The sequence below is a fragment of the Lagopus muta genome, chromosome 1 (assembly GCF_023343835.1).
Source record: "Lagopus muta isolate bLagMut1 chromosome 1, bLagMut1 primary, whole genome shotgun sequence".
In the NCBI taxonomy this organism is placed as follows: Eukaryota; Metazoa; Chordata; class Aves; order Galliformes; family Phasianidae; genus Lagopus; species Lagopus muta.
The window spans coordinates 131,323,182-131,336,343 of record NC_064433.1 but is presented as its reverse complement, the minus strand read 5'-3'; the positions used below and the strand labels follow the sequence as shown (position 1 = coordinate 131,336,343).

The 13,162-nt window shown below is 39.9% G+C and overlaps 1 protein-coding gene across 7 annotated transcripts in view; it reads left to right on the top strand.

The window, feature by feature from the left end:
- Window positions 1-13,162, top strand: part of CRACDL (CRACD like) — a 62,550-nt gene that overhangs the window by 34,632 nt on the left and 14,756 nt on the right. For all 7 annotated transcript variants that reach the window (XM_048961640.1, XM_048961622.1, XM_048961630.1 and 4 more), the window contains 7 exons: window positions 51-127; window positions 1,030-1,192; window positions 3,586-3,721; window positions 4,079-4,243; window positions 4,905-4,973; window positions 8,349-8,579; window positions 11,188-12,799. In XM_048961640.1, coding sequence (XP_048817597.1) covers window positions 61-127; window positions 1,030-1,192; window positions 3,586-3,721; window positions 4,079-4,243; window positions 4,905-4,973; window positions 8,349-8,579; window positions 11,188-12,799 — 2,443 coding nt within the window. In that variant the 5' untranslated portion in view covers window positions 51-60. The remainder of the gene's footprint in view (window positions 1-50; window positions 128-1,029; window positions 1,193-3,585; window positions 3,722-4,078; window positions 4,244-4,904; window positions 4,974-8,348; window positions 8,580-11,187; window positions 12,800-13,162) is intronic.

Sequence of the window (13,162 nt, the reverse complement as noted above, 5' to 3'; positions counted from 1 at the left end):
AAATATTGCTATTTTGTTGATATAAACGACATTTTTTCTCTCTCCTTTAGTGACTGTCACATGAGTTCTTCAAGGACAATGGACCCCAAGGTGCGAGAGACTGAAGGATATGGAGAAGACAACTCAGGTAGAACTTCTCCCTTCCTCAAAGAACAAAAAGGGCTGTAACTTAAGCTTAGCTCTGTCACAGAAGTGAGTGTATTCATTTAGAAGACCTGTGTCAGTTTTGACATTTCTCAACTCTTGAAGTCAGATTTTTGTCGTATCTTGTGACAGTTAACTTTTCTACCCAACAAGATCCAGCAATAACTGAAACATTGGTAGGGATGCTTTCCAATGCTGTCATCCCAACCTACAATGCACAGGTGCTAGCTGTTGGGCTGTCCTGTGCAAAATACTGAATTCTTTATGGATGTAGGAACTGATGGTGATTCAGGCCTTTCCTCGCTGAGCAAACTATCACTGTCTTTGAAGATTACTGCTTGCTTTCTGTTTTAGTACTTTGTGATTCACTGAGTCTTATAATTAGCATTCAAAACATTTTCAAATGTGTTATATAACTGACATTGTAACAGCATTAGCCTCCTGATACTGCACATTTCACCTAAGTAAGTCATTTCTACATTTAAATTGCTTTCAGTAACAACATTGTCCTTATCATCACTGTTTTGCTTGCTGAACAAAGGCAGTATGTTTCCAAGTTGTAATTTCTTCTCTACATACTAGGCTGTTAATACCAAAGTTTTTCTTCACAGTCCAATTATCTCAAGAGGCAAGTAGAAACTCTATTAGGAAAGATCCTACACTGTAGGTTATTTTTATGTCATAAACACTGCAATCCATTCTCTCAGATAATAGTAATTTCATGCTATCAGTATAGTCTTGAAAGACATTAATGCAAGAGCGGACTGTGTTTCCTCTCCCAGGAAAAAAAAAAATCCACTTATGAAAAAATTATATGGGAATTATTATTGTTCTGAAAGCCTGCAAATGCCTCTGGTTGCATCTTCTTTATGTTTCTTCACTTAGGAAAGAAAAAATCCAAGTTCAAATCTTTCAAAAAGTTTTTTGTTAAAAAGAAAAGGAAAGAACCTTCTTCAGGGAGCAGCAGTCTGAAGCTATTCCAGTCAACAAGTGATGTGGCGGCCTCACATGACATGCATGCTAGTTTTGATTCTGAAGATGAACACGAGTAAGTCTTTGGACTGTGGCTGGTAAACAAATGCATTGCTGCTATGAGATCTGTAAAGATATCCTAAATTGCCTCCTCTTCCTGTCCAGAATGCTGCACGCTCAAACAGTTGCCTTTTTCAGGAAAGTACAAATTAAAATGCTTGAGGCATGGCAAATTACAAATGGAGAGGATGGGGTGCAGCAAGATATAATAATTAATAAAGCTTTTGTTTAAGCATAAGTAATCCTTGGGTTATTGTTTCATCTTCAAAAAAGGGAATTAGGTACTTAGCTTATATTTTATCAGAATTTTCTTATACTCCTACGACATATCTCCCAAGGATTGTTAAAAAATGTAGACTCAACCATTTATGCCAGTTTTTGAAAGCATGAAAGAGATAAGGGGATGACTGCAATTGAAATCAGCAGGAACCAGAGGCTCTAAAGCTTTTCTTTCTTTTGCATAGCTAGGATTCATATGACCAACGGATAAATGCCTGCATCTGAATTAGCCACCAGCTGCCTTTTACAATCAGCAGATAGAAGTCAGCATTTCTAAGAAAAAGTTCATACCGTTCTTGTGTAGACGTATGAAGTTAGTCTGATGAGCCATGTTCTAGATGTGCCTGTTTCTCCCCACTGAGTGTAAGCAGGAGCCTGGGGTGACTTGCTCTAGCACAGGTACCTATTAGTATCTGAAGTTAGACAAGAGGCATCCTAGTCTCTGTATCTTGGTACCTCCTGTCTTCATTAAGACTTTTCCAAAAATGTTATCTATTATATTTCATCCAAAATTAACCACGAGAAACGGGATACAAAGTTCAAATGTGTTCCTGGATGGACCGGGGGACCTCCGTCCGTGGATGGAGTGCAGCCGGGAGCTACAGCTGTGCAGGGAGGCAGGAAAGCCAACCCATCCTGTCCATTTGAAACGGCATGGCGCGATGCAGCCACTAGGCAGCGCCAAACAACCGAAAAAAATTACTAACAAGTAGTAGTATTGGCAAGGGTAGCAGTAGTCCGGCTTGAAGCCCCAGGAATTCCGGGTTGGCAGCAGCAGATCTAACAGTGGGTAACACCGTTGTTGTTCAACAGTATATTTTTGAGACATAGATGGTGAGATTTTCTGTCCCTCATGCACTGCTCATCAAGGTCATGTCTGAGCGGGTACAGACTTTGGCTGGTTTTGCCGTGTCCCTGTGCATTGCTTGCAGGGTTATAAAATTATTATTTCTTTATACTTGTTTAGATAAAGACCATGAAATACCAGGAAAGGAAGGAAGCATAATGAGAGCACTCATAATCTGAGGAGACATCTAGAGTACCTCTACTACACATCTGGGAGTTATGCATCTGCTAGGAAGAGAAAGCAAGGACAGCATGCAGGGATAAAGGTGCACATGCAGTAATGCTGCTTAGCTGGCAGCTCTTGCAATCTTTGTAAGATGTCAGTGCATTGAGCAGCCATCGCAGTCCAGACTGACAGTTACTTTACAAATTGCTATAGCTCTCTGACCTTGGATGCATTGCGGAGATCACATTTTCACATGGATAAATTGTTCTTCTAATGTCTCTGATGCATTAGGCAGAAACAGCAAGCTTTCCTTCCTTCTGCAGCAGGCATACAGATTAACTTTTTCCTGCAATTGTTTTATCAAATGTATTTATAGCAGACATTGCAAGGAAAATGTTACTTTTTTGCCATGTTTGTTTATGTTTCAGAATGTCTCTAAGACAGTACCTAGGATCCAAAAATACACACAATTATTTTCCTAGGGAGTCTGTTCAATTAGCTTGAATCCAAGCAGTTCTGTGTTCTGCTTTGCCATTTCATAGCAATCATATTTTAAAAAATTAAAAGAAGGGTTTCCCAGAAGAAATGCCATATGCACACATTTCTGGTCCCTGCTCAGTTGAGTTGTGAACTAAGCTGAAGAAAATGAGCGCAAAAGACCTCCTAGCAGCCAGCTTTCTGCCCATATGTCTCCCCTAACATTCCCATGAAGAAACAAGGTGTTCATCCCCCACATGTAACATTTTTGAGATAAGTTACATGCTGCATCCATTGCAAGTAGGAGTCAGAACATGAGAGAAGCTACCCGCAAAGCTTTCTTTGCTTCTTCTCACCAGGCCACAAATAATGTCCCTGAAAAAACATAGCCACGGGCTCATTAGGGAAAATCCCAAGGATCTTGTTGTAGAGCACAGGGTCTTGTAACCGTAGTGCTTAGATTCACCTGAATATGCTGAATAGATTCATCTCAATGATACTTTGAATTTGTGGAGAGGCTTGGAATTGCGGATGTAGTGAGTGCTGTGCACATCTGTCTTCTACTGCAAAAGACCACCCGAGTTAAGAGTAAGAGGCAGAAGAAGTCTATGTGTTTTCACTTGTTTATTATGTTATTCTAGGGCCCATAAGGGCATTATGGGAAGCAGAGCTTTGTCTCACGACAGCATTTTCATCCCTGAAATTGGACAAGAGTCTGCAAGGCCAGTAAGAGTATTTTCTCAAGAAAATGTTTCTGATCGAATTAGAGCTCTGCAGGTAATTTGCACAATGTACTTTTTTTGAATGCAAGTGGAATGTCTTTCCAGGCTTCATTTCTTTTATAATGTTAATAGTCGAATATTAGATTAGCAAGTAATATCTGTTTGCAGCTTAATCAAATGTTGTGCTTATTCATCAGATAGTGCTATCTTACCTTGGTTCTACTGAAAAGGTATTTGTGAAGTGAATAGGCTGTTTGGCTCCTAAAGAGAATCTCTAATGTGATGTGTCCTATTCTCTTGACTATTCAGTTACAAAGATAACTTAAAGGTAACTTGCTGACCTGAACTAGGAAACATACTGGGGAAACTTCCATCATGATCACATGTTCATGTTTATTTTGCCATACTGAAGATGAAACTCCAGCCTACCATGAAACTGGGACCTCCACCTCCGTTTGGGTATCATGCAAAGAGGACAGATGATGCTGGGACCAGTTCTGAGGATGATGGATTACCAAGAAGTCCCCCAGAAATGTCTTTGTTCCAGGAAGTCCTAAGTTCAGGCACAACAATGAGAGTGAGTAGTTCTGGTGTTGATAAAAACAGTGTTTAATTATTTGTTTCACCTATGTGTAGAGGCAGAATGACTTATTTGGCTTGCTATATGTATCTCTACTTTACCTCCAAACAATTCAGAAATACCTTTGTTGTAGGCGAGTGAGAAGAGTGAGAAGAGAGTGAGAGAGAAAGTGTTCTATTTCTATAAACAATTACTTAAAATCTCTGTTCCTGATGAAATGTAAAAATAGTTCCAGAAAATGCAGAACTGGAAAAGAAAGTGTGTTTGTGCGCATTCATGGAGATTCTGTTTTATTAGGAACTACAGAGAGCTGCCAGTCTTACAAAAATCTGAAAAATTGGTATTCTTCTTTGAACGTGTTGATGAGAGAGCTCTCTTTTTTAATTTTTATGTTTTTCTAGCCTCTCATAGAAAAAAGAATCATAAAATAATTTGAAACTGTTCTGTCTTTTTAAATGGTAGTTTTGTTATACGTAATTTCATTCTTTATCTGCATGTCTTTGACTTTATGTTTGCAGTATCCTTACTAATCTTTAAGACTACTGAGAAAAACAACTTATGTTGTCAGTATCTGTGTGCTTTGTGTAGATGATTTCTGCTAGTACATCCATCTCATTTGTCGTCTTTTACTGAATCTCTTCCTCATTCCATCCCACAGTTCTCTGACTCTCACAAGCACCCTAGCTCTTTGAGTTTAGCTGGAACAGGCAGTGAAGAAGAAGAACAGGTAACTTCTGCCAAATGTATTAAGAGCCAAGCAATTACATGTAGTAATCATCTAAGAAATGCAAGGCATAAATATTACTTTTTTGCCTGTCTGCTGCAAAAACAATCTTGTATGTATGTAGGTGCATGTCCATTCATTTTGCCTTTTTAATGCCTGTCCTTCTAGTATAAGGTTATGATTGTTTAATAGCATAATTCTGACATCTAGTAATCTTCTTTTAACACCAATTAAGCCTTCTAAAATAGTTCATATCCTCTAGCAAAATTTACAGACGTGATTTAATCTCCAAATGCAACCAATCAGATTTAGACACTACAATAGTATCCTTTTTTAAAGATGGGAAATTGCAGTAAAACTTGGTTAGGTCACATGCATAGGTTAAGGGAGAATGGTTGTAAAGGAGCCATGAACAATATCTAGATCACAGAATCACAAAATGGTTTGAGTTGGAAGGGACCTCACAGCCCACCCAGTCCCAGACGCTGTCATGTGCAGGGCTGCCCCCTTCCCCCCCCCCCCCCCAAGCTCAGGCTGCCCAGGGCCCTGGCCTTGGAAGCCTCTGATCCTCCGAAATCTGCCCTAACTCTTGGTTTAAGTACAAAATTACCTCACACTGCTATAGAAACAGTTTGAAGATAGTGACTGACATTACTGCTCAGGAAACGGAGGTGAAGTCTTTAGTGGGATTGCGGCCACGTGAACCAGCACAAGCTGGGAATTCTGCTGAAGTGATATTTTCAGGACTTGAGTACAAGCAAATAGATGACTTTCTTCAATCAGCAGTCAGATGTTCTGGCTGATTAAAGAGCTGTTTTGAAAGGCTCTGAAGAGTCCCTTTTAGTTATCTGCAGCTGGAGTCATGGGAGAAAGAACACGGGGGGTAAAAGAAAGAGTGTTTTCTAGAAATAGTAGGAGGAATGGAGGGGAATTGCAGAGAGGAAATAGAGAAGCTAGTCCTGAACTCACTACTTCTTGCTAATTATGCAAAATGTATTTTAAGGCCAGCTGCAGCAGGGCTCAGCAAAGATTTCTGGCCTTGCTTGTTGGATTCCACATGAAATCGTTTGAAAAGCTGCTTATATGCAGCAAGGTCATAATATTTTTAAAGACTAAAAAGAACATGTGAAGAAGGTATTTCTTGAAATCTGGTGTAGGCAGACTGTAAATATAGTGTTCAGTCCAGATGTGTGTTGGCTAAGGAAGGATTTATGTCTCCCTTTAGTTCCATTAACTTCACTCTCTGACTCACTCTCTGACTCCTGAGATGCCTCTGTGACTCTGTGGTTGCTCAGCTTTTTCCACACATCCCATCATTTAGATCACAGCACTCTTTATCCCAGTCTAATTTCAGAGTACAGCCATAAAGTAGCACCATCAGAACGCTTTCCTCTTGAACTGCAAGGTCTGCTCAGCATTTCAGAAATTAGCTGCACTCCTACAAGTCAGAGGAGACTGCTTCACAGGGATGAGAAGTTTTGCACAACATAACGCTGAGATTTCGGGTAGCAGTGACACCTTGCTGTGTCTTGGAATCCTTCCTGGCTCAAACAGGAAGGAAGAGATCCCATCCACTCCTTTGGAATGGGGCTCTTTTGCTACCCCCTCCCCGTGCTAATCAGCAGTACCAGCTGAGGGACAGCTGAGCTGCGTGTGTGTGTGAGGTTTGCAGGATGGGGTCTTCCTGCTGGTACCTCCTCCAGCAGAGTTGGCCAGAGCCAGGCTCCGTGAGACAGGCAGCTTTTGCAGTCAGCTCAGAGCTGGCATTCAGTTGGGCTGCTGAAATGTAAGTGGAAAAACAAAGCAGATTCTCAGTTTTCCAGTGTATTCGCCAATGCTCAGCACTGCCAGAGAGAAGATATGCAAGTTGTCGAGGAAAAGCAGTAGTCAAAAAAACCCAAAAAAAACAACACACCACAAAAACAAGGCAGGCAAATAGTGATTTGCCTTGAAAGAGAACATGTGCTGTGTCTTTGTCATGGAGCTGAAATGTCAATGTATTCACTGCTAGGTACTAATGTATAATGCAGCCACGTATCGTTTGTTGTACATTAGTCATGTTTGAGTACTACACTGCAGATATTGTAGAGTGGAAATTAATGAGAGCATCCATTATTCAGTGGCTGAGATGCTTTTTTTTTTTTTTTTTTAACTGAAAGCATGATCGAAAGCTGTGGATCCAGCCTCCCCTAAAATCAATGGGAGTTTTTACCTGGCCATTCAGGAAGCTGTAGCAAACCCTGGGTATATTACAGAATGTCCTTTGTCTGCAGTGCATAATGCAGAACTCTACTTACAGAAAATGTTGATGCTTTTCCCTTACCAAAACATAAAATCAACACTGTTCTCATGTAAATCCATCCTCTTTGATAAAATACCACTTCCAGAGCCTTCCACCCAGCAGAACAAAGTATGACAAAGGAGGAAAGCTTTTCTGATGAAATGAACTGGAATTTCAAGCCTACAAAGTGAGTCTTACCAAGAGTTGTCAGAGATTGTGCTAATGTTACGACAGATAGGTTAGAAATATCATTTTGCCTATTTGCCAAAACTGAATCAGAGAGAAAGGAAGAACCCTGTTTCAAGCCATTTTTCACAGTTTTTTCAGACTCCTTTTTCTGTCAGCTCTGGGACTTGCATAGTTTTTGTGAAGCACAAGGGAAGCTGAATTCCAGCTTTATGAAAGTACTACATCCTTTGGAGGACTCAGGAGTTGTTTTTGGATGGATTATTGTTCAGGTTGGAAGTTCCAGGCCACAAGTAGAAATTGTCCTTCATTTCCTTTCCCAGAATAGTCTATAAATGAGATGTTACATTTCAGGTAAACTCCCTAGTTATTGTGCAAACATAAGTACATGAGGAAAAAAAATGCAAGCTGACTTTGGCATTGATGTCATTGATTTTTTATTCTTTTTTCTTTGGGAGGGTGTTGTGGAGCTGGAAGAGACAGATGCAGTTTAGGAAGCTAGAGATGTTCCAACCAGACATAACTGTGGATAGGAGCATAATAGGCACAAAAACTGGAAGATGGACCCAGAAAGGAAACCAGCCCTTTAGGCTTTGTAACACAGTACTCTCCATAAATCTGTCTGCTAAAACATGTTGACCATGTATTTTTGTGCTTTAGATCTTTTAGTTACATAAGTGTCAGTTGCTCTTCCACATTGGACAGTATACCTTAATAGTCGTGGGGCTAAGAATTCACTATTGCTAATACCAGTGTTCTGTGTGCAACATTAAGAAATACAATGTTTTTTAAAGGACCTCAGAAGGAAAAAGAAGCAGCCTTAAAATGCAAATAAACATGCCCTTTTCTTTATTGTTAGATTCATGTATTGCTTTCTTTGCCTGATTTTATGCTTGGGGATTTTTTTTCAGGTTACACTGGGTCCTCATTCCACATCTCACTCTACAGATGGGCAGCTGTACTCCAGGCATGGAAGTGCTAAAATGAAATCTCCCCACGACTCTGACAGTAGCATTTCACCTGCTGCCAATTTTGAAACTCCACCTGAGCTTTCCTCGTGCTTGGATAACTCTGCTGCTAAACATAAGCTTTTAATAAAGCCCCGGAACCAGAGGTCCAGTAAAATGAGACGATTTTCTCAGGTAATGGTGAAAATAAGCAGCGTCACCACTGACACAAAACCAGGAAGTTCTTTCTGGACTTTGTGTTTCAGATTCAGGAGTGATAAGAAAAGGCATATTGCAGCATGGGCATTTCATTGGTTGTTAATAGCTGTTATTTCATGGGACTAGCAGCAGCCTAAATATTATCAGATCACTTGTCAGCTCTTATGACACAGAAGTTTGTGTCACAATTGAATAAATTTACCATGCAGTACAATTTAGTATCTTGTCTGTGATGTGGAAGTTGGAGCTGAGTGTTTCATTTCTAACTTAAATAAATAAAATTGGGAAGTATTAACTATTAGCTTGTGTACTTTTCCTGGTCTGAAAGATCTTTTGAAATGTTAGTCTCTGATAGACTTGATGGAGGAGCTGCTTTAACTTCCCAAATGTAATTGGACTGATTCTTACAGAAAGTACAGAAATAATAAGTGGTGATCTATTAGCTGGAGACAAATTCTGTACATTAGGACTCTTGAATTCAGCCTTCTCTCTATCTGCAAAACCTTTAGAGCCTTTATGTGCACTACAGACACTTAAAATAAGTCTCTGCAGAAAAAGAACAGTGCATTGCTGATCTTGTTTTTTAAACCATCATTTTACAACATTGTTTATCTCCTTTGTGGGTTTTTTGTTTGTTTGTTTAACTGGGAAGGGCATAGCTTCAGTTTACTTCTTTCTTCTAGGAAGTAAAGTTTACAGTTCTTCCTAAAGAACTTTATTGCTTGTGGTTTCTTTCAACATTTTCAATACATTAAAGTGGCTGAATTGGTTTGCTTAAAAAAGGAGATATTATTCTCTCTGTATTTAAATGTGGCTTAGCTGATATTTTTTCTCCTTTTCAAAATCTCTGTGTGATCTTTGGGCTTGGTGGAGCACTGCTGTGAACAGCACAGTGATGAGGCCAATTATTTGGAAAATCATGTAAATCAATAAATGCCTGATCAAACCTTTCTCCCTTGTAAACGTGTTAGCAAAACACTTATCTTGCTCTAAAAGTAATGCCTCCTATTTTTTTTTTTCCCAAGGAAACTAAAACTAGTGCACAAAAGCACTATTTGATGAAGCAAAGTCTCAGCTACAAAACATGATTTTCCAACAAAGTCACCACCATTAGCTATGCATTTTTACCAGTGATAACAAGAGCCTGCATGCTGCACTTGTAAAAATCTGCAAAATGCACCACCCAGCCCTCACTGTGCTCATATCCACCGTTTGGTCTCCATAAATATTCAGCATCAATAACTTCCAATGGGTGCCATTATTTTTTTGCATGGAGGAATTTAATGACACACCTTTGATTCTCACACTTCCATATGAGACACTGTTGTGTCAAACCACCCCTCTGCTGCCATCTGCCACACAGCGACAACGTGTCATGGGATATTGGTGGGAAGGTTCAACCTCCACTGCCATCCCACCAACATTTACGCCTGGCATCCTGGGCAAACATCATAACATGGGAGGTGCTACTTTTGGAGCATGTCTCACACAACTGCTTTGTCCATTCTACCTATTAACTGACATTAATTGAGCCCTCCTGGTTTTTCATGAAGAGTGTTTCAGTGTTTAGATAATGCATTATTAATATTTGCCTGGCCAACCCTGCTTGTGCAGTTTGCTTCTGGCTTATCTATACCTTCTTTTACATTCTTGGGCCCTCACTAGAAGCATAAGAGGCATTGTAGCTTTGTGTTCTTTGCACTGCACTTGTGAAACAAGAAACTGGGAAAATCCTAATATCTTCAGAATGCAAATTTTGTGTTCTTAGAACAAGGGCCCATATCCAAAATATATATTTAACCAACAAACGACAGTGAATCAGTGAGCTAATGTATGCACTGTGTGAAAATGTGTTTTCAGCAGCTTAATAACATTTTCAAATAATCCTGTATATTTAGCCAGTCCTTAACTGAAATGTAATCACAAGACCTCATTGGTAACTACATATGTGTTTGTGAACTTTTATGAAATAGTGTAATTCTTGGGGGAAAAAAAAGACTTGTGCACGAAGGAGAAAAGATTATAATGCTGTATGTGTGATCAGACAGAAAACTGCCACATGGGAGTAGATACTCAGCTGGCATAGTGTGTCAGAATCTGACAGGCTTCTTAGTTTTTTGTTCTTCCTTTGATGTAGGTTTACTCTTTAGGAAGAATGGCTTGTTTTATTTTTATTTCTATTGTGGAGTAGCAAAGCACAAAGGGACAGATTTTCTCTTTCAGATGCTGCTTTTTGCCTAAGAGCAACACAACATATCCAGTATGCTCAGTGGAATCAAGTGCCAAGGACGTTCCAATGGTCATTGTTTTGATGAACTTCCCATCTATAAAGGCATGAAAGCCCTAGTTGTGCAGAATAGAATGTCACTGATTGCTTTTATATTGGTTAAATACATTATTCCCAAGTCTTTGTAGATAAAAATGCATCCAGTACGTAGGTTAAGAAAACAGCATGCTCAGTGTTGGAGGCAGGTTTTGCCTTCCTGTCTAAGATCTTGGTTGTAAATGCCGTGTTTAAAAAAACAAAGCAACAACATACGAATCTGCACATAGTGATGGAGCTTTCTAAATTTCTTCCTTGCAGAGGACCCAGTCTGAATCCCTGACTGATTTGAGCTGTACACCAGAAGAAGAAGAGGATGATGAAAAGGAGATGCGTGCAGACTTGCCAGATGCTGTATTCAAAACCAGCGATCAAGAAGTGCCTTGCAGCACATCTGCAGCACAGGACGTGGCTTCCTGGCAGAAGCCCAGAGTGCCTGAGGACCTTCCTCCTGCTTTGAGACTGGCAGTGACTCAACCCATTTCTGACTCTGCTGTTGCACAGGAAGCTTTGCTTCCAGAGGATGAACCAAAGGGCTTCCAACCAATGCTGGATACGTGTGTGAAGTCTGAGTGCTTGCTGCTGTCAGAAGGCAACAGCTCCACAACTTCTCTGAACTCTGCTCCAGACATAGAAGTACAAAAGCCAAAAGATTCCTCAGCAGCATTGGTTGTGTTGTCTGGGGATGCGAGTAGCAATGTGTCAACTAGTACTTTAAATAAAGGAAACAAGGAGCTTCCTTCTGTGTTTTCAGCACATGAAATACCATCTGAAGAAGATATTTCAACTAGTAAGAATAGTAATATTTGCTTGGAAGGGTTAGAAGAAAACATACAGAGCGATGACCAGGTACCTGTGGAAATGTCCTGTAACAAAGAGTCAAAGAAGGTGGTTGCTGTGTCATCAGAGTCTAGCAAGCAGTTTTTCATAGGTTCTTTCCAGCCCACAGATTCATTCCAAGTTTCACATCCCTCTTCTTCATCCCAGGTGGGGTTGCATGCTTCCCAATCTCTAGAGAAAGCAAAGACTGTACAAGAAGCAGCTGCTTCTGATAAAGAGAACAGTCAGTCACTGGTTCACAAAGAAGAGATTTTGGGGAAGAAAAATGAAAAGACTGCCAATGAACTCAATGTCTTGAGAAAGTTTTCTGTCTCCTCTGCACGGGAAAGGCCAAAAACCAGAAGCCTACATTTTCCAGAAGGTTCACTGTATGAAGATCCATTAAATACCAGGTTCTTCCTGTCCAATGTGAATGTCTCTTTGAAAAATGAGAAGTTGAGCAAAGACTTGCAAAAGGGATCAGATCTGGAAGGTAGAAAAAGTAGTGACAGAAACCAAGCTTTGCTGCCAGAATCTGACTCTGAGAACACGGGCCAGTCTACAGAAATTTTGGCTGACTGTAGTTCTCCAGCTGTCGATGCAGTTCCGGTGCAAAGTGATTCTTCTGCAGTATCTCAGAATCAGCAAAGCTGTGAAGATAAAAATCCTTTTCAAGTAAAACTTAGATCTACCTCTCTGTCCTTGAAATATAGAGACCACTTGTCTGAATCAAAAGGAATTAAAAGATACGGCACAGAGTTTAATTTAGAAAATCAGGGATTGACTTTATTTCTCAAAGATGATAAAACAGAGATCAAAAAAACAGCCAATACAAATGTTGATGGTTCTTTAAATGAAAAGATCAAATCCAAAGCACAGTCCTCTGAACAGCTTAGTAGCAAACCTCCATTGCCTAAAAAGCCAGTCATTCAAAACATAACTGTTCCAAATACTAGTGCAAGCAAGGAGAAGCAGGACAAAACTATTCATGCTCCAGAATCCAGAAATGAAGAGAGACACATGGAGAAAAGGCCAAATCCTAGTAAAGTGCCTGGTAAGACACTTGATACTTTGTAAAGTTGTCTTAACTCATGAAGAATGACCTTACCACGTGTGATTCACACATTCTGTTGTGTGAATCTCAAATCATGTGAGCTGGAGCTGAGGGCTCTGCCTTTGGTGATCCCTCATTCTTCCATTTGATTATTAAAAAAAACAGCAGGGAAGAAGTAACAGGCAAAGTAAGGCATTTTTGCCTGAGATTTTTTTTTCTGTTTCATAGTATTGTTTGTAGGATGTTCAAAGTGACACTCAACAGATACAGGGTATTAGCAAGTATTGTAAAAGAGAAATATCAAGCTACTAAATCTCCCCATTTAGAGCTGCTTCCTGAAATTCAAAAGGCAGGAGCACATAT